General features: G+C 49.1%; 2 protein-coding genes across 6 annotated transcripts in view; one reads left to right on the top strand and one right to left on the bottom strand.

The window, feature by feature from the left end:
• The window catches only part of LOC116407773, an 880,143-nt gene that overhangs the window by 219,029 nt on the left and 636,308 nt on the right, over nt 1-24,806 (top strand). The window lies entirely within an intron of this gene.
• tns1 (tensin 1) overlaps nt 1-24,806 on the bottom strand; it is a 244,620-nt gene that overhangs the window by 158,476 nt on the left and 61,338 nt on the right. For all 5 annotated transcript variants that reach the window (XM_031893769.1, XM_031893771.1, XM_031893772.1 and 2 more), the window contains exons 2-3: nt 11,919-12,033; nt 6,419-6,456 (exon numbers count right to left, since the gene is read on the bottom strand). In XM_031893769.1, the coding sequence (XP_031749629.1) occupies nt 6,419-6,456; nt 11,919-12,033 (153 nt within the window). The remainder of the gene's footprint in view (nt 1-6,418; nt 6,457-11,918; nt 12,034-24,806) is intronic.

Genomic DNA, 24,806 nt, shown 5'->3' with positions numbered 1-24,806 from the left:
GAGTGAAGCAAAATATTGGGATGGTGTGGGGTAAAGTGGCACGGTTAGACTGGGGGTGGCAGAAGGATGATGTGAGTGGGCACAAGCAGAACTGGTGGGGTTGGAGCGCGGTATTGAACTCAGGGAGGGTGCAGTTTGGGCAGCAATAGTAGGATTGTATCTATGTAAGATAGTGGGGAGTTCAGCTGCAGTGAAGCAGAAGGGAGGGACTAGGTGGCATTAGAACAGATTGGTAGGTACATAGGGTGGGTATGTGGGCATTAGACACAGTAGAACAGATTGGTAGGTACATAGGGTGGGTATGTGGGCATTAGACACAGTAGAACAGATTGGTAGGTACATAGGGTGGGTATGTGGGCATTAGACACAGTAGAACAGATTGGTAGGTACATAGGGTGGGTATGTGGGCATTAGACACAGTAGAACAGATTGGTAGGTACATAGGGTGGGTATGTGGGCATTAGACACAGTAGAACAGATTGGTAGGTACATAGGGTGGGTATGTGGGCATTAGACACAGTAGAACAGATTGGTAGGTACATAGGGTGGGTATGTGGGCATTAGACACAGTAGAACAGATTGGTAGGTACATAGGGTGGGTATGTGGGCATTAGACACAGTAGAACAGATTGGTAGGTAGATAGGGTGGGTATGTGGGCATTAGACACAGTAGAACAGATTGGTAGGTACATAGGGTGGGTATGTGGGCATTAGACACAGTAGAACAGATTGGTAGGTACATAGGGTGGGATATGTGGGCATTAGACACAGTAGAATAGATTGGTAGGTACATAGGGTGGGTATGTGGGCATTAGACACAGTAGAATAGATTGGTAGGTACATAGGGTGGGATATGTGGGCATTAGAATAGATTGGTAGGTATATAGGGTGGGATATGTGGGCATTAGAACAGATTGGTAGATACATAGGGTGGGGTATGTGGGCATTAGACACAGTAGAACAGATTGGTAGGTTGGGTATGTGGGCATTAGAAGAGAGAAGATAGAGAGATGAATGGGGCAGAGGGGGGGCACAGCCGAGGGGGGGCACAGCCGAGGGGGGGCACAGCCGAGGGGGGGCACAGCCGAGGGGGGGCACAGCCCAGTGAAGCCCAATTCCCACATTGAGTTCATGGAAAAGTAGAACGCACGCGGCTGCTGGACGGATCCCTCTCGCACTTAATAAAGCGTTTTTTCCACACAACCCCCCCTCGCCCCCCCAGTGCTTCCCCGGGTGGGAACGGCCTGAGTCACTGCCCAATTTACGCCTCTCGATTTCCTCGTAGATATCAGTAAATGGGGATTAAACAGCAGCCAATCCGGTTGCTCGTCCCTCGCCAACGCCAAACACGTATTCACAAAGCCCCATCATTCCTAATCCCGAGAGCCCCCTCCAGGCTTCCGTACATGATCCAGTGGGCCACATTACACAGCCATAAAGCAATATGCGCCACTGCTGTAACCCTACAGCGACCAATCAGCAGCTAGTATTAAAAGGTCCTGTGCAGTTATACAAGTATAACAATAACACTGATTGGATGAGACATTAAAGGTAAATGAGATCCACCCCTTATACATATAGGCGGCCAGAAGCCAATCACGGCATTTCCTACAAACATTCCTGTTCCTTCCGAACGTTCCGTCCCCAGTGAGAGATAGAAAAACGATTAGCGTGACGCGTCCCTGCGAGTTTCTCATAACCGCCGTGACCCCCAGCCAATCCCTCCAGAGGTTACAAAGCGATGCCGAGACTCGGGACATGGAGATTCCCTGCGGCCCTAATGGCTACCAGATGATGCAGCATTAACCCCTCGTCTCCTGCAATTCCCTTTCACATCCTTCAGGCGAAATTCTCCCACCAATATCCCCGTATTCAGTCCGTTCCCCGTGCCCCCGCGTAATGTTACGTCCTGGAACCCTTGGGGGCCTCATTCTCCTCCAGTCAATGGAACTCCCAGGCACCTAATCCCAAAATGAGAGGGTTGCCGAGGGTGACACTTAGCAACACCTGGTGGCCTCTATGAATGGAGAGTGGCTTTCTATAGAAACATGGGGTCGGGTTACCAACAGTCTCCTCTTTAGAGACAGGCCTTATAGAGACAGACCTAATAGAGACAGGCCTTATAGAGACAGACCTAATAGAGACAGGCCTTATTGAGACAGACCTTATAGAGACAGGCCTAATAGAGACAGGCCTTATAGAGACAGGCCTTATAGAGACAGGCCTTATAGAGACAGGCCTTATAGGGGACCCTTGGCTGTAAGTGAATGTTTCAGGGGGGCAATTATTTGGGCAAGAAGTTCCCACCTTACCCCTTTAGAGGGGCGGTTCACTTGTAGTATGTTATAGAATGATCTATTGTAAGCAACTTTTGAATTGGTCTTCATTATTTATATGTTATAGTTTTTGAATTATTAGCAGCTTTCAAATGGGGGTCACTGACCCCGGCAACCAAACCCTATTGCTCTGTGAGGCTCCAGTTTTATTGTTATTGTTACTTTTTATAACTTACTTTTCTATTCAGCCCCTCCCCTATTCGTATACCAGCCTCTCATCCAAAACACTCCCTGGTTACTAAGGTAACTTGGACCCTAGCAACCAAACAACAACCAAATCGGAGAGCTCCTGAACTGAAAACTTAATAACTAAAAAACTACAAATAATTAAAAAATGAAGACCAACTGCAAATTGTCTCAGAATATTACTCTCTATATCATGCTAAAAGTTAACCCAAAGTATCTGGGCGGCACTGGGAAGAAATGGGGATCTTGGGACTATTTATCTGTATTCCCTTAATCCCTGCCATGTGTAGGCAGTCAGGCAAATAATGGGCCATGAAAGTGTTTCTAGCTCCATCTGGAACCCCCCCCCCGTGACCCCACACAGCGGATAGGTAATGGCCTCAACCTGTGGCAGGATCCTCATTAAGTTTATGAGGCAGACGGCCATGGCCTTGTAAAAAGAGGAGGATGGCGAATGGGATCTGTCAGCTGTCAGCTTGCCCTCCCCAAACTTGCCCTCCCATCTGAAGATTCTCGTATGTATTTGAGTCCTAGTGGAGTACAATGATGTTCTACAGAGATCTGGAGATCATACGCCAACTAGAACCCTGTTTCTTAACACTGTGGCCCAAAATGTTGCTGGACTACAATTTCAAGAATCATCAACAGGGTTCTAGAACAATTAGGAGGCCTTACTCCATAGGGGGCTTTAGGAACAATCATGAGGATCTGCTGTTATGTGGCCTCTTTAATGTACATCATGGATTTCTAGGACATAATCATCTCCTGCACAGTGTAAAATCATCTTTAAGAACTATCTGTAGATCATTCAATAGTTTGAGTCACCTAGAACCTTTTTGTTTTGTTGACAGCCAGCTTTCAAGGTCCAAAGTTTGACCCTTAATAAGGTTGAACGCCTACTAGGCCCACAGCCCCCTAAATAGCACAGTCCTCATTCAAACTCATTCAATTTGGGGCTCCAGGATTCATCAAGTAGAACAGGTAGACATTCTCCCCAAATTGACCTTGCCTGCACCCAACCAACAGGCAAGGCTCTAGGCCCCTCTAGGGGGGTCAGCTTCACAGTTTGAGAATGACTGTTCCAACTGTCCAGGAACCCTTCTAGAACCATCAAGGTCTGGAAGCCTTGTACTGAAAGTTTGGAGATGTCTGGATAAATAACTAAGGGAACCGACAGATAGTGTAGGGGCATTTAATTGAGCCAATGGTTTCCATCTGAGCTGCAAACTACAGTTCTGCCAACACAACCGGATAGAACATTGCCTTTCCCTGACCCAGTAGGTTCTTACTTACATAGAGCAGCACAGCGCACACACAGTGGGAGCTGGGAGCCAATGGAAAGCCAAGGCAAACTTACAGAATCCAACACAGATGTACAGAACAGAATGTTTCCGTTCCTGATCCAGCTGGTGGTGGGTTCTGACTCACGACTTACTGGGGTTCCGTTTATTTATAAGGTGTCACTTTTCGATCGAAGCCAAGATTTGAGTTTTATGTGGGGTTTGGTTATCCTTCCAGTAAAGTCATTAATGGACTCCCGGCTACTCTGCACTCCCATTGCCCCACTGTGCACGGAAGGAACTGTTCCACAAGGGAGAACTTCTGTAAATGGGAACTTCTATACGGGGGAACTTCTATACGGGGGAACTTCTATACGGGGGAACTTCTATACGGGGGAACTTCTATACCGGGGAACTTCTATACCGGGGAACTTCTATACCGGGGAACTTCTATACCGGGGAACTTCTATACAGGGGAACTTCTATACAGGGGAACTTCTATACGTGGGAACTTCTATACGTGGGAACTTCTATACGTGGGAACTTCTATACGTGGGAACTTCTATACGTGGGAACTTCTATACGTGGGAACTTCTATACAGGGGAACTTCTATACAGGGGAACTTCTATACGTGGGAACTTCTATACGTGGGAACTTCTATACGTGGGAACTTCTATACGTGGGAACTTCTATACGTGGGAACTTCTATACGTGGGAACTTCTATACGTGGGAACTTCTATACGTGGGAACTTCTATACGTGGGAACTTCTATACGTGGGAACTTCTATACATGATCTGGCCCCAAGGCCAATGGGTTTATATAATGGGTGGTTGGTCAGGAGAAAACATCATCAACGTATCTGTCAACATCTATGTATCTAAATAATATTAGCATTGCATGGAGAACCTCTAAATGTTGCTACTACATCTCCCAGCATCCCCTGACAGTCACCCCTGGAATATAACCAGCAGTGCCCCCCCCACCCCCAATTTCACCCTTTATATTGACCAGAAGACCTACAGTATTGAAAAAAAATCAAGATAAAAGCTGTTTTTCTAAACATCTTGGCAGAAGCAGGTGATGGCGAACGTGTGCCAACAGCTCCTACCCAGGAATGCGGGAGAAGATGGTTGGCGGGTGAGGTAAGACTCATTAACTGAGCAGCCTCGGAACGTCCCAGAGAGGTGCATTATGGGTCACTCCGGAGGCCCGGCCATTAATAACAAGAACATTAACCCAAAGCAAACAGATCAGTCAGCCGGTGAGGCCATAAAGATGCTCTCTCCTGACATCCTCGGGGCGGCACGAGGGGCCCCCGCGGCACTGGCAACGACAGGTTTATGGACTGGAAAACTGCGGCGCTTTTAATAGCAAATACGTTTTATTGAGCTCTTTGTTGGCCGCTGATGGATCCGCAACAACCGCTCGATGTCATTAAGGATAAGAAAACTGGTTTATATGCTCGGGGGGCCCTGGAAACATGAGTCGCAGAGGCTTTTACTTCTACCCGAGTGTTTTATGGTGACGGCACAATGGGCATCGCTGCAGATCTTTCCCCATTCACTCGGATAGTAATGGCCATTGGGCTACTGTCAAACTGAAGGCTGGGTAGCCATGACTGGTATCCACCTGTCACCCCTTGGCACAGTGTCTCCCCTTAGATTAACATGGGAATTGGTGATGGGTGGAGAGGGGTGACTGGATCACCATTGAGACAGTTGAAATTCCCAGTCTGACCAGTGTAGTCACTGGGAAACTGCTCGCAGCATTACGCATTGTTACGTCACTGATTATATTGTGGAACAGTTGCACAGATAAATAGTAAGAAATGACTATTTGAGACTTTTTATCAGGGTGCAATCTGGGGGGTATTTCAGTTAGGGGCCCAGTGTCACAGGGGGGGCCCCAAGAAATGCAGAGGGACAATTCACAGGCCACAAAAGGGGCGGAGAGTGAGTGAAGCATCTGGGTGGCTCGTTGTTGAACTTTTGGCATAATGGGGGCATCTAGGGGGAACCAGGGGCATAGCCAGAGGCACAATTCATCAATTCAGTAGGGTCAGGTGATCCAGACAGGCAAGTGGGGCAATAACTCAACCCCCCGGGGGGGAGCTCTGCTATATAAGGAGAAAGGGCCCCAGTTATATTGGCATTATGGGCAATGCCACTTCTACCGGCTATTATAACATTGTGTGTGCCGGCACCAACAACAGTCACTTTATACTTAGTTGAACCGGTGCATCCGATTGGTTAATCTCATTAGCACATTCAGTTAATGCCCATTGTGATTGGCTGCTCGCTGATACACCATTCATTCTGTGTGCCCCTGTGCCCATGACCCCCATCAGCTTCCCCATTCCCCATTGCTGAACCCCCAAAAGAGTATCTACTGGATAAGGGTTCAGCCAGAAAAACTCTCCCCCTGCACATTGGTGCTGCAGTTCCCCTTTAATCAGGAAGCGTCAGCTCTTTGCCCCTCTCCGTACCGGGGTCATAAATCCATTTAGCGAAATCTCCCCGGAACCAGAATTTCCCAGCTTCCCCCACATTAAAGGGTAAGTGCGACAGTTGTTGCATAAAGGTGCAAAGCGATTGAATTTAATTTGCCACTTACCTTGGCTTCACATTTTCTGTGGCACGACAATCGGCAAACTGCGGGGAAGGAAAACAGGGAGACGAGAGGTTAAAATCCTTCCTGACGGAGCCCCAGCAGTGATATCTGGCAGGCAGTTTATCGTAAGGATCTCAGGCACACAGAATGCCCCCCTGCCCGCCCCCTCACTCACACGCTGGCCATTGGCCAATGCTGGCCCCCTGTGCACAGGTAGGGTGGTTAGAGCCGTAGCCTCACCCTGGGAAAGACTGGCTGCATTGTAACCTGTGCCCCCCCCGGCCCCTGATACTCACTGCCTGGGGCCTCTGGTTTGTATCCCCCGGGGGCCACAGGCCTACACACCCAAAACAAACAAGGCTTCTAATCCCTCCCCGATGGCCGGTGTGGGGCAGATACTCAGTGAGTTGCACTAAGCTGGCAGTTACACTCGGGTACTTATGCTCATGAGTCGGTAGGTGCCAGGCATAATGCCCATAAGGTGCCATTTGCTGTGGCGCTCAGGGCCCCCCTGTTCAGCCCAGCACTGAATAAAGGCAAAGCCCCCCTGTCTGCCTGTGCCCACCTGTAATGCACCCGGCCTGCCTGGCACCCATACCAGGAGCAGTGACAGACGGACAGGGTGCCAGGGTGCTTTCCATTAAAGCATTTCAACCACCATTGCACAATTCCTCCTGGGTCGGATCAGAACCAGGAAACCACTAACCTCCTCAGTTCCACTCCTGCCCCCCCATTTAACTGATGCCCCCTCTCCTTATGTGAAAGGGGCCACTTGATGGGGTGCGCATGGCAGAGGGGCTGGGGGCAAAGCTGCTATTTCCCGGCTGAGTCTCCGTACGTTTTGCCAGGTGCGGGGCCGACGCACACAAAGGCCACATTGTATTTGCCCCTCTCTCACATCTGCCTCTGTACGTGCCCCCCCAACCCACACCCAACCCCCAGCCTGCTGCACTACAACTCCCAGCAGCTCCCATAACCCCCAGTGCCATTCCCAGACTCACAGCTCTAAAGGGAAAGTTAAGATTTATTTACTGTCATTCCAGGCTCCAGAAAATCATTGGTCCCAACATGTGCCCCCCCCCCCTCCAGGGATGCTCCCAGAGGAGTCATGGCATAACTATAGGGGGTGCCAACCCTGCAAAAAGGGGGTGTCATACGTCACCCCTAATTTTGTGTGGGCTGGGGGGTCACAAAAACAATTCTTTTGGGCCCTGAAGTTGCACCGCTGCCTACTTGGCACCCAAAAACCACCCATGTGCCCCCCCCATTAAGTTTATTGGAGTCTGCCAGTCACCAATGGCACCGGGGGTTTCATTAAACCCAATGGGATGGGAGGTGCCTGGTTAGACAGTAGCCCCACAGACAGTAGCCCCACGGACAGTAGCCCCACGGACAGTAGCCCCACGGACAGTAGCCCCACAGACAGTAGCCCCACAGACAGTAGCCCCACAGACAGTAGCCCCACGGACAGTAGCCCCACAGACAGTAGCCCCACAGACAGTAGCCCCACAGACAGTAGCCCCACAGACAGTAGCCCCACGGACAGTAGCCCCACAGACAGTAGCCCCACAGACAGTAGCCCCACGGACAGTAGCCCCACGGACAGTAGCCCCACGGACAGTAGCCCCACAGACAGTAGCCCCACAGACAGTAGCCCCACAGACAGTAGCCCCACAGACAGTAGCCCCACAGACAGTAGCCCCACAGACAGTAGCCCCACAGACAGTAGCCCCACGGGCATTAGGACTAGGCTGCTCACACCCAGTCTGGGAACCTCTGGTGCCACTGGGTACCAATGGGCTTATTTCTATTAGTAATGGCTACCAGGTCTCCCTCCCTGGGGGCCTCCAAGAATATCAGTGTTTGTGCAGCCACTCGGGGGGGTTCTCCAGTCAAGGGCCACATGACAGAGGGGGACCCCCAAGAGAAACAAAGGCAGGGTATTGGGATAACAGGGGGGGGGTAGATCAGGGCTGAGAGGGCCCCATTTCACTTGCTGCCCAGATGCCCACGGTGGGGCCACTTACTGACAGGACTAAATAAGAGGATGATGATGGGCAGCAGGGATTGGGCAGCAGGGATTGGGCAGCAGGGATTGGGCAGCAGGGATTGGGCCCCTCCCTAATGATGTCACATATAAAGGGCACAATGTCACAAGCTGCATTTCCAGCAGGAGAAGGAGAGAGGGTCCCACCCCGAGCGCCGCTGGGGTCTCTGCCCGAGCCAATGGCGTTATCAGGAGCACGGCGGCCGCGCACTCACTTTCCGATCTTTCACTGGGGAGGAAAAGCCCATTTAGCTGCGGACAATACCGGCTTCCTCCCTGCGCGGCTGGGAGTCCGAGTGCGGAAACGGCCCAAGGAGAGGAAGGGACCGGCCGGGTACTGAGCCAGGGAAACCACTTAAAGGGAAAGTGACACTGACGTTTCCCCCGGGGGGGCAGAAATCAGCGCAGTTACCCTTCCATACAGGTGACCCCCACTCTGCAGTAGGAGATACTGGGGAGTATTTGCTGTACTCAGTAGGCCAGCTGGCTCAGGGATGGAAGACTCCAAGCTTTGTATTGTGGGCGAGGGAGGGGCAGGGGGTCTATATGAGATGCCAACCCTGCAGCTGCAGCCACTTGCCCCGGGCACCCCGGGTGGGGCACCATCTGGCGGATACCGGTGATACATTACTGTCTGTAAATACCCCGGCGTAAGCTGAAATTGCACTTGGGATTGGTCGGTGAAGGTCAGAGATGTGTCCGCCCAGCACATTGGCCTGTCAGCCTGCCCAACATCCGGGCATCCCGCCCACTTGCCCCCTGCATCCTGAGTGAGGCGGGAACAGGGGGCAACAGGGCACTCTCTCTCTTTAACTGTGTGCCAGGTATGGGGTATAGGCGCCCTGGGGCAGTACTAGGGTACAAGATCCATTCTCTGGGTTCTGAGCGTTGGAACAAATGGGGTCCAGACAAGGGCAGGAGGGGGGGGGATACTCATTCCAATGGGTTTATAGACCCTCCTGTATCCCGGTCATGAGAGGGTTAAAGGGATCAGTATGGCGGCGAATGTGCCGACGGCGGAGCTTCCCATAAAGGGCCATGGAGCCGGCGCAGAGCCTTGTTTGGAAGTGAGCGACTGGGAGGAATAAACAGAGAGAGGGGAGAGTTCTGCCACATTCCTCCATCCCTCCGGCCCCCGGTACATTTATGGCCCCCGTTCCCTCTCGTTCCTGGTTCAGCTCAGGGTTTGGATGCAGGTTCCCCCCAGGGGGCAGATTCCTTGCTCGGGGCAGAATAAGTGATGCTCATTACGACATCCCCTCTCCCCCTCTCCCCCCCCCATTGCTTTATAATGAATCAGTCTGTCCCTGGGCAGCGGCCTCACCCCCTACAGCAGCGACGGGCAGCACCTAACTGGCACCGACCTGGCACCCACAGCACTGTAGCTCACCATTATGTGCATAGGAGCATGTTGCTCATAGCGGTGCTACACTCAGTAGGCCAGCTGCAGCTCCGCCTTAACCTGCTGGTATGTGCGGTGTACAGGGCACCCATGGGTGTGTTACAGAGGGTATCAGTTGCTTGGGCACACAGTCGGGCAAAGGGGCAACACTGGGGCTCATTTATAAACACTGGGCAGTAACCCATAGCAACCAATAAGTGGTGACATTTTTCCACTTCTATATATATGAATTAAATTCATATCACTGCCCTCTCTGTGCCCAGCAACTTCCGCCCCCTGCTGGTCTCGGGCAGGATTTCCGCCCATTGAATGTCTCCCTGTGCCCTCGGTGCCCTCTGCGCCTCGTTTTGCTGCCTTCGTTCCCTGCCCTGTGATTGGTTGAGAGCAGGTTAATGAGGGCAGGGAATTCTCCGCCGCGTTTATCAGGTGAGTTAATGGCAACGTGGGGGGCGCTGAACTGGTCTGAACTGAATCCCTGCTGCCCGGAGTGGCTGGAGGAAAGGGCAAGGCGCCCGCTGTTACTATTCCTAATATTTCCTCCTACGAGGAATTGAAGCCCTAAGGTTCTGAAACCTGAGAAGCTGCAGCTCTGGGGGTTCTGGAAGTTGTAGTTCAGTAACACCTGGTTTTCTATGGACTCCCCCCTCCCTCATGTTATTGCTCTCTACATTGCATTGATGACATTCCAAGAAGCTTGGCAGTATTTGCAGGTACAACACTGCCACCTAGTGTGAAATGGCTGAACTGCAACCTTACTATCAATTCCTTTGCACTTAAAAACCTTCCATTCTGCATTAACATGCGACTTCCCACAATGCACTTTGTGTCCCGGTCAGAGCACAAAGGGAATTCTAAGCAACGTCCCAATTTACAGGCATTCCTCGCTTTCTATAGACAAAGTTATTTGTCAGTGTAATTGCTGTTGAAAGCAGTATCTGTCTGGCTGTTTATAGTCTATGCTGCTGGTTCTGATTCTTGAAACAATGTAGCAGAGACATAGGGGGGAGCTGACTCTTGGAAAGATAAGAATAAATCATATATTTCCCATTACTGGAAAATCTGACAGCTGCTAAATATTATAAATGGCGTGGAAGTCGGGTTATTGCCCACGAGGGACGGGGAAAACTTGCTAAATGTTTTTAAGTCACTTTAGTTCATCACAGATCATTCAATATCTCTCCTTTATCATCAGGCAGTATTTCAAGCTCTATATTGCATGTACTGTGCTGCCCTCTTGTGGGCTATAGCAGTATTGCTTGAAATAAATCAATTACAGGAGAAATGAACTAATTACAGCCCCCCACCCCCCAATTCCAGTCTCCCCTAAGACCTTTCCTCCTGAAGTCTCAACTGTTACATTGTAAACTCAGCGGCCGGAGGCCTAAAGGCTGAAACTCACAGCAATACCCAGTCTCTGGAGTATCATGAAAACAGCTGCTAGAAATGCCCCCTATAAGCCACACAGTCAGACACAATGTAGGAAACCAACGGACACAACAAAGTGAAGATGAATAGAAGGTTTTATGGGCAAAACAACGATTCAGTACTGGCCGAACCCTCATGACAGAGAGATTTTTAAAAAGTAGCAGAAATTATCATTTTTGCACGCAGGGACTGCAGGAATTTAGAGGTAATGCAGAGCACAGGATTTGGGCCCCAGGAACCCCAGTGTGGCCCTTAGCAAACAGTTCAATCAGTTGGAACAGGAACGGACCAGGGATCTGACTTCTGTGCGCATTGCTCAAACCAACCACTAGGTGTCACCCTGCTAGCAGAATTAACAGAGTTGTAATAAAACCAAAATCACCCAAGAAAATTAGCAATCCCATGATTTCACACAAGCCTAAATGATGCTGAACTACAAACCTCACAACCCGCTACTTGTCATTAGGATCCTGAGCATTGCAAAATGGTTTAACTCCAATAATTAATGTGGGCAGAGCCCCCCCTGTACCCTTTGTATTTAAACCCTCAGCATTAATATTACCCAATTAAAATTGCCATTTAGCTGGGTACCCTCTTCCCCCAGGCCCCTCCCTGTGGGGCACACTTACCCCGGCACGCACTGCCCTCTCTGGTGATGGCCTGCTTGCACACGCTGCACGATTTCACCTTCTTAAAGGTCTTCACCTTGAATGTATGAAGGTTCTGCCCTTCCAGGTCTTCAGGCTGCGGAAGTAAAAAGAATAATCTGTCAGAGATAAAGGAAATTGTTCCAAGATTTCTGTGCTTTATACTAAACTGCCAGCTGTACAGTACAATCCTACCCCCCAGGTAAGTAATCCAGTCTCCGTATTCACCAAGTACAGAGCTCTGATTCTCTGTGTGGGCTGTTCTCTTTCCTATGGCCTGGCAGGGTTGGCTACTTGGCTACGAAGGGTTCCCATAAAAACCTTTACTGGCAGCAGCCTCATACACCTCTGGCCACTAGAGGGAGACATTGTACTGTGATTCCTGGACTGTAGTGATCAAAGCAGTGGGAAAATTCACAGTTTCTTTCAGAGGAGTCTACTGGGAAAGAGAGCAGCCCAGGGACATGCACAGATTGGAGCTCTGACCCTGTAACGGTATTACATGGAGACTGGAATCTCTGCTTAGGGCTCGTACACACAGGTGTTTTGTCATTCCCCTAAACTGGGTCTTATAGGGAGTTTTAGTACAGAACCATCATGCAGAAAGTTCACCTTGCTTTCTGCTTAGTGACCAGCAGATGGAGACAAACTACCCCATAACAATGCCATAAAGATACATTTCCCATTTTATTGCTTTAGTCATTTCATACAACTCCAAACTGAATCTGATTCCCAAGCTCAGAGCTCCGGCTGCTTCTTGGGGGAAAACCGAAAATATATTCAGTGATTAGAAGAATTTCCCTCATTTTACAGATATAAAGTGACAGTGAGAAACCCAGAGAGACACAAATATGGAGGCTCAGCAGGGCGACTGTTACCCCAATGTTTCTATATATCTGTAACCTTGTTATGGGCTAAGGGGGCCCAGCCTGAAGGCCAGTTAGGGGGGATTTGGGGTGAGTGCTTATTTGTGCCCTGGGTACCCCTGGAACTATAGCAGGGTGACTGTTACCCCAATGCTTCTATATATCTGTAACCTTGTTATGGGCTAAGGGGGCCCAGCCTGAAGGCCAGTTAGGGGGGGATTTGGGGTGAGTGCTTATTTGTGCCCTGGGTACCCCTGGAACTATAGCGGGGGGACTGTTACCCCAATGTTCCTATATATCTGTAACCTTGTTATGGGCTAAGGGGGCCCAGCCTGAAGGCCAGTTAGGGGGGGATTTGGGGTGAGTGCTTATTTGTGCCCTGGGTACCCCTGGAACTATAGCAGGGTGACTGTTACCCCAATGCTTCTATATATCTGTAACCTTGTTATGGGCTAAGGGGGCCCAGCCTGAAGGCCAGTTAGGGGGGGATTTGGGGTGAGTGCTTATTTGTGCCCTGGGTACCCCTGGAACTATAGCGGGGGGACTGTTACCCCAATGTTCCTATATATCTGTAACCTTGTTATGGGCTAAGGGGGCCCAGCCTGAAGGCCAGTTAGGGGGGGATTTGGGGTGAGTGCTTATTTGTGCCCTGGGTACCCCTGGAACTATAGCAGGGTGACTGTTACCCCAATGTTTCTATATATCTGTAACCTTGTTATGGGCTAAGGGGGCCCAGCCTGAAGGCCAGTTGGGGGGGATTTGGGGTGAGTGCTTATTTGTGCCCTGGGTACCCCTGGAACTATAGCGGGGTGACTGTTACCCCAATATTTTTATATATCTGTAACCTTGTTATGGGCTAAGGGGGCCCAGCCTGAAGGCCAGTTGGGGGGGATTTGGGGTGAGTGCTTATTTGTGCCCTGGGTACCCCTGGAACTATAGCGGGGCGACTGTTACCCCAATGTTTCTATATATCTGTAACCTTGTTATGGGCTAAGGGGGCCCAGCCTGAAGGCCAGTTAGGGGGGGATTTGGGGTGAGTGCTTATTTGTGCCCTGGGTACCCCTGGAACTATAGCGGGGTGACTGTTACCCCAATGTTTCTATATATCTGTAACCTTGTTATGGGCTAAGGGGGCCCAGCCTGAAGGCCAGTTGGGGGGGATTTGGGGTGAGTGCTTATTTGTGCCCTGGGTACCCCTGGAACTATAGCGGGGTGACTGTTACCCCAATATTTTTATATATCTGTAACCTTGTTATGGGCTAAGGGGGCCCAGCCTGAAGGCCAGTTAGGGGGGGATTTGGGGTGAGTGCTTATTTGTGCCCTGGGTACCCCTGGAACTATAGCGGGGTGACTGTTACCCCAATGTTTCTATATATCTGTAACCTTGTTATGGGCTAAGGGGGCCCAGCCTGAAGGCCAGTTAGGGGGGGATTTGGGGTGAGTGCTTATTTGTGCCCTGGGTACCCCTGGAACTATAGCGGGGTGACTGTTACCCCAATGTTTCTATATATCTGTAACCTTGTTATGGGCTAAGGGGGCCCAGCCTGAAGGCCAGTTAGGGGGGGATTTGGGGTGAGTGCTTATTTGTGCCCTGGGTACCCCTGGAACTATAGCAGGGTGACTGTTACCCCAATGTTTCTATATATCTGTAACCTTGTTATGGGCTAAGGGGGCCCAGCCTGAAGGCCAGTTAGGGGGGGATTTGGGGTGAGTGCTTATTTGTGCCCTGGGTACCCCTGGAACTATAGCGGGGTGACTGTTACCCCAATATTTTTATATATCTGTAACCTTGTTATGGGCTAAGGGGGCCCAGCCTGAAGGCCAGTTAGGGGGGGATTTGGGGTGAGTGCTTATTTGTGCCCTGGGTACCCCTGGAACTATAGCAGTAAAGCAAGGTGCTGTAAGAGCTGTAGCTGAGCCAATGAGCCCCAGCACTGAGAGGGTTAAACAAACCCAGGGAGTTGATTGCCTGACGCTTAACAAACAAATTAGCAGTAATCTGCAGAGAGTAAAGGGTTAGTAATGGCAGTCAGTCGCCCCATTGGAATACATTAGAGGAAGAGTAAATTCATTAGCAAATGGTTTCCGCTCGCTGTTGCAGATCTAATTGCTCAGAATAAGCGCAGAGTCGCCGCCGTATGAACCTCCCTCTTCCAGGCAACTAAATGGTTAATGATTCGGTTCAATCTCTCTGCCAGTGGCCCGTTGCCTCCTAACTGATCCTATTTAGCCAGACAGCCGGGGCCACACTAGGAGCCGGGCATTATTGGTAAAGGGGCTGGGTTTGTAAGGCCTGTGGGTGTGTCTAACCATGAGTGGGGTGTGGCCATGGTGCATCATGGCAGTTTCCTAAATAGCATCATATTTCATAAAGGTTATGTTAGTATCGGGGCCCTGTACCCCAACTAATCTCTGGGCCCTGAACCCCAACTGATACCATTACAGCCTTCTGCCCGACAGTTATAGCCCCTTCCCAATAGACCTGTTCTTTACATTGGGGCTGTATTCGGTCCTGTCAGCCTTACCGGCCACTCCTTGCCTTACTACACACACTGCCCGACAGTTATAGCCCCTTCCCAATAGACCTGTTCTTTACATTGGGGCTGTATTCTGTGTCTGGCCTTACCGGCTACTTCTTGCCTTACTACACACACTACCCTACAGTTATAGCCGTGATACATTTGCGGGGAACAATGGAGTTTTGCTACTTGCTATCCCCACACTGAGTGCCCCCCAACTGCCATTTCTGCCCCCCCCCCTCCCCCAAACATTGATTAGCAAAATCTCAGCATGGGTAGAAACCCCCCCGGGGGGGATCTGTGTTTCCCCCTGTACCATTTGCATGAATGAAGTGTTCCAGCCCCCCCTCCCCTGTCTGAGACCACCCAGGCTTCCCGGTTCTGATTTCTGTTTATGGGGGACATCTGGATCCCAGCTGAGCGGGCAGGAGGGCAGCACTCACCGCAGGCAAATAAACTCCCTTACCCAGGATTCCCTGCTCCCAACCCTTGCAACAATGTAGCAGAAGTCGGTTCTCTTCCAGGTTTGTTAATAACCAGGTTTCTGCTGCCCTGTTTCATGAGTCAGAACCAGCAGTGCGAGAATATAAGCGGCTTTGTAGCGAATCCTGTTGCCCCCAGTCTGAGAGATAACGGGGGGGGGGGGGGGATAGGAACCCAACACAACCTCATCACCCAATGAAACCCCACGGCCCCGGCTGTTGCTCAACTACAACTCTCAGTGGTCTCCCCAGTATTTTCCATTCAGTGGAGAATAAACCAAATGACTCCCCTAATACAGATTACATCCGGCTCCCTTTCTCCTCTCCTATCGCTCCTGTTCCAGCCAATAATGTTAGAAACAGCGCCACCACCTGGAGGAAGGGGAGCAATACAGCTTCAAACACTGCTCTCTGCCCAGCCAACTACACCTGCCCCCCTATTCTCTCTGCACCCCAGACTTGCCCTTGGCTTCCTATCCCCAATTCCGGCCCCATATCATGGCCATTAAATGAAAGGGTTAATCGCAGCAGCTAATTTGAACCCCTTTGGTAAATAAGCCTTAAGATTTTTATAAATTTGCGTTCATTTTTTGGGCCAAATTCCCCTCGGTTCATGATCAGAATACAGGGCAACACAACCCAAAGTACCCCTCCTGTCCCGGGGTAACAAAGTAACCCCCAGGGGTAACAGCGCTGCCGCCATTGAGCTCGTTGGGATTCACCTCGCAGGGAAAACACGGAGATTAAAGGTTTGTGCCTAATTGAGCTCTCGCTGCCTTTAAACACATGAAACCGGATCGGGAGATTAAGCACCTGAGTCTCCCTAATGGGACGGGGAGAAAATACTTGGCCCTGGAACGCCGGCCCCGAGCCAAAAGGCGCAAAAAAAAATCTCTCCGTGATGAATGACAAGAGCAAAACGCCAAAAATCTTAGTATTTCTATAGGCTGAGCCGTGATTGGTCCATAAATCTGAATCCATAAGTCTGTCCCGATTGGTCCGGTACTGATGTGCATCATACCATGTGGGCCAAATTGGACTGTTTCTATTATTTGGCCTTAGTGGTCTATTCAGACTGGTCAGAGAGAGAGAGACCACCACCATCAGGAGACCTGACGGAATAGGGGGGTCACAATAGGAAGCAATGAGCCCAAATGAAAATACAATACCACCAATCAGAATGGGGCCCGGTGAGTTCTGATAGGAATTTCCAAGTCTGCCCATAACCCAATCAGATATTAGCGGGGGGGGGGCTTTATTTGTGATCCTATATACAGACCAATAAGCTGCTGGCTTGGTCAGGAGCGGCCAAATGATGACATTTAAATTCCCCCTAAATGGGTTCCAAGGTTAACCCCTTAGATGCCAGGTATAGTGTGAATGGCAAGTCCGTTGCACACTTGTAACATGTTAACCCATTCAGGCCTGGAATAGAACTTATTTTCCAACACCCAGTATTTAACTGTAACCCATCAGAACAGATGAGGAGAATGGGACGAGCCTGCAATGCTCTGGGCAGGAATAGAGTTGGGCGCCCAGCTTTCCATATAAGGACAAACAACTCTTTATTTACTTCATTTCGGTGACATTTCTGGAACCCGTTGCCTTTTTTTCCTTCCATTCGTATAAATAGCAAAGTCTGGGCAGGACTTGGTGTCTCTGTTCATTGGGTCCGTGAAACGCAGCTGCAAAGCCTAATTACCCCCTTAATTAGTCCTGTAACGAGCGCGAGTCACTTCTCTGTAAACACTAGGGCCGGGTCCTATATATACACGGGGGTAATTAAGGTAAATGCCTCGTGGGCAAACACTGTTTATTGTGGGGCAACAGGAACATTTCACAGACAGGGGGGGGTCTGTACTATTCTATAAATTGCCAGTGTCCCAGAGCTGCCTCACTATTCCTGGGGGTCCCCTACTATTACGTTCATTGGGCCCTTCCCCTCGGGGGGCCCCAGTAATTACCTCTATGGACAATAAGGTACAGGTAATGCCACATATGGAGAGAACTAACTCACTCTGTGCCATTCAGGGTGCAGAATTGCACCTACGGGTGCCAAGAGCTTTCCTCGTGTTAAACTGGACCCCATAGAATCCACATGCTGTATGGATAATTAGCAATGGATTTACACGGCTTCATAAAATCCAATGCAGTCTGCATCATGTACAGGGGGTTTTTCGCCTTCCTCAGGATCAGCTGGCAGTTAGGCAGGTTATATATAGGCATTATGGTTGAACTTGATGGACGTATGTCTTTTTTCAACCTAACTTACTATGTTACTAGTCAAAGCAGTGAAGCATAATACACCTACATTTATAACCCTGGGTAAACATCCAAGCCAGCCCGGCCCAGACTGCCCCAATTCCTGCCTCCCCATCCATCGTCTCTCCGAGCATCTGACAGCTCCCGGTATTATCACCGTGGGATTCTGCCCTTCGGCCCAGTCGCTCCTCATCCCTCAAGCCTTGGCCCGACTGAGCCCGGTGACTACAGCCTTTCAGCACAGGCAGCCGAGACATGTTCATTTCACTACATAAAAGCCCTTAATCAGCAGAGGTCACGGAAGAAATTGGACTGCGGAGAAGCGGAGCCACGTACTGAGAATCTCTGTGATTCGCTGCCAAGAAAGAACTTAACTCCGGGCCTCTCAGTTCTGCAGGTTTATTGTGATACGACTTCAAGGCCTGAGCGAAGCCGCCTCTCGCTGTTACGACTTTCAGCTCTTCATGCACCTGAATGGGGCAGCCTGAAGCCCCCCTGAGTGTATATACAGGTATAGAACCCATTATCCAGAATGCTCAGGACCAAGGGTATTCCGGATAAGGGGTCTTTTCTGTTTCTTAAATCTACTAAAAATGTAATAAAACATTAAATAAACCCAACAGGGCTGTTCTGCCCCAATAAGGGGTAATTATATCTTAGTTGGGATCAAGTACAGGTACTGTTTTATTATTACAGAGAAAAGGGAATCATTTAAACATGAAATAAAATGGAATCTATGGGAGACGGGCTTTCTGTAATTCGGAGCTTCCTGGATAGCGGGTTTCCGGATAACGGATCCCATACCTGTGTGTGTATATATATATATATATATATATATATATATATATATCTGTATATGGCGCCCTACTGCCTCTTCCCTATCCTTTCTCCCTCCTGTCCTTCTCCTTCATTGCCTTCTACAGTGGTGTGAAAAACTATTTGCCCCCTTCCTGATTTCTTATTTTTTTGCATGTTTGTCACACAAAATGTTTCTGATCATCAAACACATTTAACTATTAGTCAAAGATAACACAAGTAAACACAAAATGCAGTTTTTAAATGAGGGTTTTTATTATTTAGGGAGAAAAAAAATCCAAACCTACATGGCCCTGTGTGAAAAAGTAATTGCCCCCTGAACCTAATAACTGGTTGGGCCACCCTTAGCAGCAATAACTGCAATCAAGCGTTGGCGATAACTTGCAACGAGTCTTTTACAGCGCTCTGGAGGAATTTTGGCCCACTCATCTTTGCAGAATTGTTGTAATTCAGCTTTATTTGAGGGTTTTCTAGCATGAACCGCCTTTTTAAGGTCATGCCACAACATCTCAATAGGATTCAGGTCAGGACTTTGACTAGGCCACTCCAAAGTCTTCATTTTGTTTTTCTTCAGCCATTCAGAGGTGGATTTGCTGGTGTGTTTTGGGTCATTGTCCTGCTGCAGCACCCAAGATCGCTTCAGCTTGAGTTGACGAACAGATGGCCGGACATTCTCCTTCAGGATTTTTTGGTAGACAGTAGAATTCATGGTTCCATCTATCACAGCAAGCCTTCCAGGTCCTGAAGCAGCAAAACAACCCCAGACCATCACACTACCACCACCATATTTTACTGTTGGTATGATGTTCTTTTTCTGAAATGCTGTGTTACTTTACGCCAGATGTAACGGGACACGCACCTTCCAAAAAGTTCAACTTTTGTCTCGTCGGTCCACAAGGTATTTTCCCAAAAGTCTTGGCAATCATTGAGATGTTTTTTAGCAAAATTGAGATGAGCCATAATGTTCTTTTTGCTTAAAAGTGGTTTGCGCCTTGGAAATCTGCCATGCAGGCCGTTTTTGCCCAGTCTCTTTCTTATGGTGGAGTCGTGAACACTGACCTTAATTGAGGCAATGGAGGCCTGCAGTTCTTTAGATGTTGTCCTGGGGTCTTTTGTGGCCTCTCGGATGAGTTGTCTCTGCGCTCTTGGGGTAATTTTGGTCGGCCGGCCACTCCTGGGAAGGTTCACCACTGTTCCATGTTTTTGCCATTTGTGGATAATGGCTCTCACTGTGGTTCGCTGGAGTCCCAAAGCTTTAGAAATGGCTTTATAACCTTTACCAGACTGATAGATCTCAATTACTTTTGTTCTCATTTGTTCCTGAATTTCTTTGGATCTTGGCATGATGTGTAGCTTTTGAGGTGCTTTTGGTCTACTTCTCTGTGTCAGGTAGCTCCTATTTAAGTGATTTCTTGATTGAAACAGGTGCGGCAGTAATCAGGCCTGGGGGTGACTACAGAAATTAAACTCAGGTGGGATAAACCACAGTTAAGTTATTTTTTAACAAGGGGGGCAATCACTTTTTCACACAGGGTCATGTAGATTTGGAGTTTTTTTTCTCCCTTAATAACGTAAACCTTCATTTAAAAACTGCATTTTGTGTTCAATTATGTTATCTTTGACTAATAGTTAACGGTTTTTGATGAGCAGAAACATTTAAGTGTGACAAACATGCAAAAGAATAAGAAATCAGGAAATAGTTTTTCACACCACTGTATCTAGATATTTCTGTAGCCATTGTTAATTTCTCCACTATCTCTAATCTGTTTATATGTGCAGGTCTTCCCTTTATTCTCCCCATTTTCTTTGTGCTCTCCCTTTGGGTAAGCACCCACGGAGCGGTTCAGTTGCCCACAATAGATTTCCGCTATTAGGGGCCACTAACCTCTCCAAAATGGTTTTCGACCAGCAAATTAGGAGTCACCGGTGGAAAGCCCTTGGCAACTTTGCGCGACTTGAGAAAACGAAGGGCTTTCCACTGGCGACTCCTATTGTTGCCAGGTTGGGCACAGGGGCATATTGGAGCAGATCCACTTCTCCCCCCCCCCCCTACCTTATGCCCAGTCTGCCCTCGCCCTAAGGGATGAGATCAGGGAAAGTAGCCCACCAGGTACCCAGCAAGGGGGCATTTATACAGGTGTTCGTTATCATGCTCCCCAGACCATTCTAGGCAATAACTATTTCTAATTACACATGCATACTGCTAAACCAATCACAAGCCTGTATGCCCGACTTACCAAAAACTGCAGCCCTTAAAGATCTGTACAAAAGATAAAGGGAGATGAAAGTTTGGTTCATACAGACACTAAGGGCAAAGCCACGTGGGGCATTTACTCTGCTTATTGCCACCAGTGGAGGAGAGCCCAGAACCACCAGTACCAGTTTAACTGAATGGGGAAAAACCGAAAGCGTCATTACTGGGCCAACTCCAAAACTTCTCTAGTGAGAGTTTTCCGGCTGAAATTAGCCATTGGCTAACTAGGGGTATGGGAAAGAGGTACAGCCTAGTGGCCCCTACCCTTGCACCCTAGCCACGTGCCTGCCTACCCCTAGTCCCGGCCCTGATTGGCATAGAATGCCCGGTTCCTATTCCTAGCAACTTTGCAATTGGTCTTCATTTTTTATAGTTTTTGAATTATTTGCCTTCTCTTCTGCCCAAATGGGGGTCACTGACCCCGGCAGCCAAGAACTATTGCTCTGTGAGGCTACAACTTTATTATTACTGTTACTTTGTGTTTAATACTTATCTTTCTATGAGGGCCCTTTACTATTCAAATTCCCATCTCTCGTTTGAATCACTGCCTGGTTGCTAGGGTAAATAAGACTCTAGCAACCAGATAACTGCTAAAATGCCAAATGAAGAGCTGCTAAATAACTAAAATAAAATGAAGACCAACTGCAAATTGGCACAGAATATAAATCTCTACATCCTATTAACGGTTAATTTAAAGGTGAACTACCCCTTTAAATAAATAGGGACCAATCACTGCTCTTAGTAACACACATGGCAGCAAACGTAAAGTGACTTCATTTATTAAAGTTAATCACTTCCAGGCACAAATAAAACCATTTCAGGGGGCCGACACTATGCCCCCCCCCCCCCCCCCCCCCCCCCCCCCATCTCATATGTCCTGAAGCCTCTCTGTCAACTGCCAGAAATAATACAGGGAATATTGACATTGGATGTGAATAGAGAGAAGCAGTCGCTGGATTTTCCCATTCTGCAGGTGTGAGAGGGGGGTAAGGAAAAGAGACCCCGGAGGAGACACATCAAGCAGAAAAGCCTTAAATCAGCGGTGGCGTCCGGCCAGGAGAAAGGAATAAATGAGAGAAAGTGAGTAATAAAGTGATGTCATTTCCGCCCACTAGAAATAAATACAAAGCAAAATATTATTTCTGTCCATAAAATCACCTTCACTACCCAGTGATCTATGTGCCACTGTGACAGAATGCTCTGTTATACAGATAGCTAGAATCTCAGCCATAAAGCAGGGCAGGACTGCTGCTTACAATGGGGGGGATCAGATAGGATCTGTGCCACTGTGACAGAATGCTCTGTTATACAGATAGCTAGAATCTCAGCCATAAAGCAGGGCAGGACTGCTGCTTACAATGGGGGGGATCAGATAGGATCTGTGCCACTGTGACAGAATGCTCTGTTATACAGATAGCTAGAATCTCAGCCATAAAGCAGGGCAGGACTGCTGCTTACAATGGGGGGATCAGATAGGATCTGTGCCACTGTGACAGAATGCTCTGTTATACAGATAGCTAGAATCTCAGCCATAAAGCAGGGCAGGACTGCTGCTTACAATGGGGGGGGGGGGATCAGATAGGATCTGTGCCACTGTGACAGAATGCTCTGTTATACAGATAGCTAGAATCTCAGCCATAAAGCAGGGCAGGACTGCTGCTTACAATGGGGGGGATCAGATAGGATCTGTGCCACTGTGACAGAATGCTCTGTTATACAGATAGCTAGAATCTCAGCCATAAAGCAGGGCAGGACTGCTGTTTACAATGGGGGGATCAGATAGGGTCTGTGCCACTGTGACAGAATGCTCTGTTATACAGATAGCTAGAATCTCAGCCATAAAGCAGGGCAGGACTGCTGCTTACAATGGGGGGGGGGATCAGATAGGATCTGTGCCACTGTGACAGAATGCTCTGTTATACAGATAGCTAGAATCTCAGCCATAAAGCAGGGCAGGACTGCTGCTTACAATGGGGGGGGGGGGGATCAGATAGGATCTGTGCCACTGTGACAGAATGCTCTGTTATACAGATAGCTAGAATCTCAGCCATAAAGCAGGGCAGGACTGCTGCTTACAATGGGGGGATCAGATAGGATCTGTGCCACTGTGACAGAATGCTCTGTTATACAGATAGCTAGAATCTCAGCCATAAAGCAGGGCAGGACTGCTGCTTACAATGGGGGGGATCAGATAGGATCTGTGCCACTGTGACAGAATGCTCTGTTATACAGATAGCTAGAATCTCAGCCATAAAGCAGGGCAGGACTGCTGCTTACAATGGGGGGGGATCAGATAGGATCTGTGCCACTGTGACAGAATGCTCTGTTATACAGATAGCTAGAATCTCAGCCATAAAGCAGGGCAGGACTGCTGCTTACAATGGGGGGGGGGGGGATAGGATCTGTGCCACTGTGACAGAATGCTCTGTTATACAGATAGCTAGAATCTCAGCCATAAAGCAGGGCAGGACTGCTGCTTACAATGGGGGGGGGATCAGATAGGATCTGTGCCACTGTGACAGAATGCTCTGTTATACAGATAGCTAGAATCTCAGCCATAAAGCAGGGCAGGACTGCTGCTTACAATGGGGGGGGGATCAGATAGGATCTGTGCCACTGTGACAGAATGCTCTGTTATACAGATAGCTAGAATCTCAGCCATAAAGCAGGGCAGGACTGCTGCTTACAATGGGGGGATCAGATAGGATCTGTGCCACTGTGACAGAATGCTCTGTTATACAGATAGCTAGAATCTCAGCCATAAAGCAGGGCAGGACTGCTGCTTACAATGGGGGGATCAGATAGGATCTGTGCCACTGTGACAGAATGCTCTGTTATACAGATAGCTAGAATCTCAGCCATAAAGCAGGGCAGGACTGCTGCTTACAATGGGGGGATCAGATAGGATCTGTGCTACTGTGACAGAATGCTCTGTTATACAGATAGCTAGAATCTCAGCCATAAAGCAGGGCAGGACTGCTGCTTACAATGGGGGGGGGGATAGGATCTGTGCCACTGTGACAGAATGCTCTGTTATACAGATAGCTAGAATCTCAGGTACCAGTATAGTAGAAAGGTTATTTATGCTGACAGGGTCCCAGGCTGAAGTCTCCTGTCCGGTCAGTGAATGTCCCGGCTCTGTCACTGGGCATTTCCGATCCCACAGAGGCTGAATGGTGCCCCGCTGGCTGCTTGTGGCTAATGAAGGAGCTCATTAACCCTGATCTGTGACTTGTGGCCCCCCTGCTGCCTGTCCCGGCATCTAAATAAATGGGAAGGGGGGGACAATTTCCAGTTTAATAGCGCAGGTCACATGGGCAACCAGCAAATCAGGCAGCGCAGTAAAATGATCCGAGGGGGTTCTGAAAGGGACCCAGAAAGGCCCATAAATTTCCATGAACAGAGACAGAGTGGAACCGGCGGGAATGAATGGCGTTCCCTGTGGCGCAGTCAGCATTTCTCCAAACCGCTGGGACGTCGCATTTACAAGGCGGTTTTGCTTCGCTCATAAAAATTAGATCCTTTCCTTTAATGAGGTGCTTATTGGTGCTGGATGTGTGTATAGAAAGATATATATTTATCAAGCGAAGGATCGTCTCTGAGATTTATTGCTGTGGGGGATCAGGCAGAGTTGAAGTGCAAAGTGGCGGAATGGTTGCTAGGGGCCCCCC

Source organism: Xenopus tropicalis, chromosome 9, assembly GCF_000004195.4.
Source record: "Xenopus tropicalis strain Nigerian chromosome 9, UCB_Xtro_10.0, whole genome shotgun sequence".
Classification (NCBI taxonomy): Eukaryota; Metazoa; Chordata; class Amphibia; order Anura; family Pipidae; genus Xenopus; species Xenopus tropicalis.
The sequence above is the reverse complement of the archived record's forward strand: the minus strand, read 5'-3'. Positions and strand labels throughout refer to the sequence as shown.